The sequence below is a fragment of the Nicotiana sylvestris genome, chromosome 7 (assembly GCF_000393655.2).
Source record: "Nicotiana sylvestris chromosome 7, ASM39365v2, whole genome shotgun sequence".
In the NCBI taxonomy this organism is placed as follows: domain Eukaryota; kingdom Viridiplantae; phylum Streptophyta; class Magnoliopsida; order Solanales; family Solanaceae; genus Nicotiana; species Nicotiana sylvestris.
In genome coordinates this window covers 54,217,609-54,222,149 of record NC_091063.1, presented here as the reverse complement: position 1 = coordinate 54,222,149, position 4,541 = coordinate 54,217,609, and the positions used below count along the sequence as shown (strand labels likewise).

At 41.0% G+C, this 4,541-nt stretch overlaps 2 protein-coding genes across 2 annotated transcripts; both read left to right on the top strand.

Moving 5' to 3' along the window:
- The first annotated feature begins 1,418 nt into the window (after positions 1-1,418).
- On the top strand, positions 1,419-2,141 carry LOC138873148 (uncharacterized). Its single transcript, XM_070151587.1, has one exon. It carries the CDS (start codon positions 1,419-1,421, stop codon positions 2,139-2,141), a length of 723 nt encoding a protein of 240 aa, XP_070007688.1.
- A 333-nt stretch (positions 2,142-2,474) lies between these two features.
- LOC138873147 (uncharacterized) lies at positions 2,475-2,795 on the top strand. The gene has a single exon (XM_070151586.1). The coding sequence runs from the start codon at positions 2,475-2,477 to the stop codon at positions 2,793-2,795; it is 321 nt and encodes a 106-aa protein (XP_070007687.1).
- The last annotated feature ends 1,746 nt before the right edge of the window (positions 2,796-4,541 follow it).

The following is a 4,541-nucleotide window of genomic DNA, read 5'->3' as shown; positions in this document are numbered from 1 at the left end:
GACAATGCAACATAAGGATAGTAACTCGGAGGAAGAAGATGAAATGCCTGAGGAAATTGTCCGAGAGGTCGAGAACTTTTAGAATAAGCCTAAGTCCAACCTGGACGAAACCAAAGCAGTAAATTTGGGAGACGCCAAGACCATCAAGGAAACTCGCGTAAGCATTCACTTATCACCGCCAGAGAAGGAGGAGTACATTCGTTTCTTGAGGGAATACGAGGATATCTTTGCATGGTCATATGATGACATGACTGGTCTGAGCACATTCATAGTGGCTCACAAGTTGCCTACCAATCTATTGCATTCTCCAGTGAAGCAGAAACTCAGAAAATTCAAACCAGACATGAGCCTAAAAATCAAGGAGGAGGTCTACGCAGATCAAGGCCAAAGTTCTCCGGGTAGTTGAGTACCCAACCTGGTTAGCCAACATTGTACCGTTCCGAAGAAAGATGGGGAAAGTCAAAGTATGTGTTGACTATCGAGATTTAAATAGAGCAAGTCCCAAGGATGACTTTCCACTACCAAAAATATATATCTTAATCGACAATTGCGCTAAGCATGAGCTCCAATCCTTTGTAGATTGCTTCGCTGGTTATCACCAAATCTGGATAAATGAAGAAGATGCAGAGAAAACAGCTTTCATTACACTGTGGGGGGTGTAATGATTTAAGATAATGCCATTTGGTCTAAAGAATGCTGTGGCTACTTACATGAGAGCCATGACAACCATCTTCCATTATATGATACACAAGGAAATAGAGGTGTATGTTGACGACGTCATTATCAAATCCAAGAGGGCCGCATATCACATAGCGGATTTGAGAAAGTTCTTTGACAGGCTAAGGAGGTACAACCTAAAACTGAACCCCGCAATATGTGCATTCGGGGTTCCCGCAGGAAAACTATTAGGATTCATTGTCAGCCACCGAGGGATCGAGTTAGACCCGTCCAAAGTAAAGACTATTCAAGAGTTACTGCCACCAAAGAGCAAGAAGGATGTAATGAGCTTCTCGGGACGTCTCAACTATATCAGTCGCTTTATAGCACAGTCCATAGTTATATGCGAACCCATCTTCAAGATGTCTAGGAAAGATGCTGAAACGAGTTGGACCAAAGATTGTCAAAAGGCTTTTGACAGAATTAAGGAATACCTATCCACACCACTAGTCCTAGTCCCGCCAGAACCTGGGAGACCTTTGCTACTCTATCTAATTGCATTAGATGGAGCTTTCGGATGTGTTTTGGGACAATATGACGAGACAGGGAGAAAGGAGCAAGCCATATACTACTTGAGTAAGAAGTTCACACCTTATAAAGCACGATACTCTCTGCTGGAGCGCACTTGCTGTGCTTTGACCTGGACAACTCAGAAATTGAGGCATTACTTCTGCGCCTATACCACATACCTCATATCCAGGATGGACCCTCTGAAATACATATTTCAGAAGCCCATGCCGACAGGAAAATTAGTCAAGTGGCAGATACTGTTAAGTGAGTTCAACATCGTCTATGTAACTCATAAAGCGATTAAGGGACAAGCATTGGCAGACCATCTTGCTGAAAATCCTGTGGGAGGGGAATACGAACCCTTGAAAACATATTTTCCTGATGAAGAAGTATCATTCGTAAGAGAGGACATTGGTGAGGCTTACATTGGTTGGAGAATGTTCTTTAATGGAGGTGCAAACTTCAAAGGAGTGGGCATTGGAGCAGTTTTGGTGTCAGAGACAGGTCAACATTACCCTGTATCTGCAAAGCTTAGGTTTCTATGCACCAACAACATGGTGGAATATGAGGCTTGCATTATGGGGCTCAATATGGTCATCGATATAAATATACAAGAGTTACTGGTAATTGGAGATTTGGATCTTCCGGTACATCAGGTTCAAGGAGAATGGGCTACGAAGAACACCAAGATACTACCATACTTGTATCACGTGCAGGAATTGATGAAAATATTCAGAAAGATAAAGTTCAAATATATGCCCAGAATTCAAAATGAGTTCGCAGATGCATTGGCCACTTTGGCATCAATGATACAACATCCAGACAAGAACTTTATTGATCCCGTCCCGGTGAGAATCCATAATCAACCGGCTTACTGTGTTCATGTTGAAGAGGAAATGGACGGAAAATCTTAGTTCCACGACATCAAGGAATATTTGGCGAAAGGAGAATACCCGGAACAAGCGAACTATACTCAGAAGCGCACACTTCGGAGGCCGTCCAATCACTTCTTCCAAAGTGGAGAGACCCTGTATAGAAGAACCCCTGATCTACGGTTGTTAAGGTGTGTTGACGCAAAGGAGGCTTCCAGATTGCTCGAAGAAATACATGCCGGAACTTGTGGACCACATATGAATGATTTTGTTCTAGCCAAGAAAATACTCAGAGTTGGATATTTTTGGATGACCATGGAGACGAATTGCATCCGATATGTATAGAAATGCCACAAATTTCAGGTACATGCAGACATGATAAGGGTACCACCAAATGAACTCAATGCAACAAGTGCACCTTGGCCTTTTGCTGCTTGGGGAATGGATGTCATTGGTCCGATCAAGCCCACCGCTTCAAACGGGCACAAGTTCATTTTAGTGGACATTGACTACTTTACAAAATGGGAAAAGGCTGTATCCTACAAAGCCGTAACCAAGAAAGTCATCGTAGAATTTGTCAAGAATCATATTGTTTGCCGATTCGGAGTTCTTGAGTCCATTATCACTAATAATGCCGCCAATCTCTATAGTGACCTGATGAAAGCCATGTACAAAACCTTCAAAATCAAGCACTAGAACTCTACAACATATAGACCTCAAATGAATAAAGCTGTGGAAGCCGCCAACAAGAACATCAAGAAGATACTAAGGAAGATGGTAGAAAACCACAAACAATGGCACGAGAAGTTACCCTTTGCCCTATTGGGGTACCACACTACAGTCCGCACATCTATTTATTGGTTTATGCTACCGAAGTTGTCATTCCAGCCGAGGTGGAAATCCCTTCTTTAAGAATCATATAGGAAGCCAAACTCAGCGACACAGAATGGATAAGGAGCTGCTACGAGCAACTGACCCAAGACGAAAAAAGAACGAACGCAGTATGTCACGGCCAGCTTTATTAGAATAGAATGTCCAGAGCATTTAACAAAAGGGTTAAACCAAGACAGTTTTCACCAGGACAGTTGGTACTGAAGAAGATCTTCCCGCATCAAGATGAAGCAAAAGAGAAATTCTCTCCCAACTGGCAAGGTCTGTACATGGTTCATATGGTGTTAACAAGAGGAGCACCCATACTTGTAGAAATGGATGGAGAAGTATGGCCAAAACCAATCAATTCAGACGCAGTCAAGGGATACTATGTTTAGACTGTTTACATTTCTTCATCTAATGTAACTGAACTACTGTAAAGCCCAAAAAATTTTGCTTAGTAATTTAAGATTTCGTGGTGCCAAAGTAGGCTAATTATTTTATCTTGCGTGCAAATGAGGATTAATGATATTATGGATATCATTTGGATATGGTAATAAGTGTATAAGTCTTATTATAATTGATTTAGGGTCTAAGGAGAAGCCTAAGTCTAATACAAGTTGGAAAATTACCAAATAGACTAAAGTTGTAAATAAGTACGCACACGACCTCACTTTGGACAAGTATATCTCTATTTATATAAGGTTTTGTACGATGCACAACCTATCAAATGAAAGGTCTTTGAGTCTAGTTTCCAACGCTTCAAACCATTCATCATTCGGACACTCATACCAGAAGTTATGACCAAATTACCAAAAGCAGCGTAGAATTTTACACTACTGCGGCGCCCCATGCAGTGCCCCATGCGGCGCGCCTGTGGGGAGGTACAAAGAGCATCCAAAAAAGTTTTCTGAGCACTTTTTTCACAACCGCGGTGCACCACACAGTGCGGCTATACAAAATCGGGTTTTGTGTTATAAAACGACCTCATTTCGTCAAATAGATGGAAGAGACCATTTCTTTGGCAAAAATCAGATACTTTTAGAGAGAGAGAATGCCCTAGAGTGGAAAAGTGTTCCTCATCAATTCTTCTACAACGCTTGCTCAAATCTTGAAGGATTAACAAGGAAAACCACACTAAGTCTTCATCCTTGAGGTAAGATTCTATACCCTAACCCTTAATTTCGAATTTTAGCTAAAGGCGGATATTTATCAAGAAAGTTTGTGGGTATTGGAGTTGTTATCTTGTTTGCATGTGTTGTCAAAAGGTGTAGGAACATGGTTGAGATAAAAATGGAAAAGTATGGGTTGTGGGTTGATGAAATCCTCTTTAAAAGAACCATAAAGATTTAACGCTCATATGGTATTTGATAAAGTGCTCAAATGAGCTAGAATTATGAATATATTCCTAATTTGTGTTCAATTTTGTTATGTCTCGAAGTAGATGGGCATTGCTAGAATTTCCGGAATGTTGTAGTAACTTAAGGAAAAACTCTTTGAGGTATGTATGGCTAAAACCCCCTTTTATTAGAAATTAAGCTCCGTTGGTGTTTACGAAAGTGTGGTAAGATT

Bases quoted from the DNA above. Each gene is read 5' to 3' on its own strand.
- LOC138873148 (XM_070151587.1), top strand. From the start codon at position 1,419: ATGGACCCTCTGAAATACATATTTCAGAAGCCCATGCCGACAGGAAAA.
- LOC138873147 (XM_070151586.1), top strand. From the start codon at position 2,475: ATGATAAGGGTACCACCAAATGAACTCAATGCAACAAGTGCACCTTGG.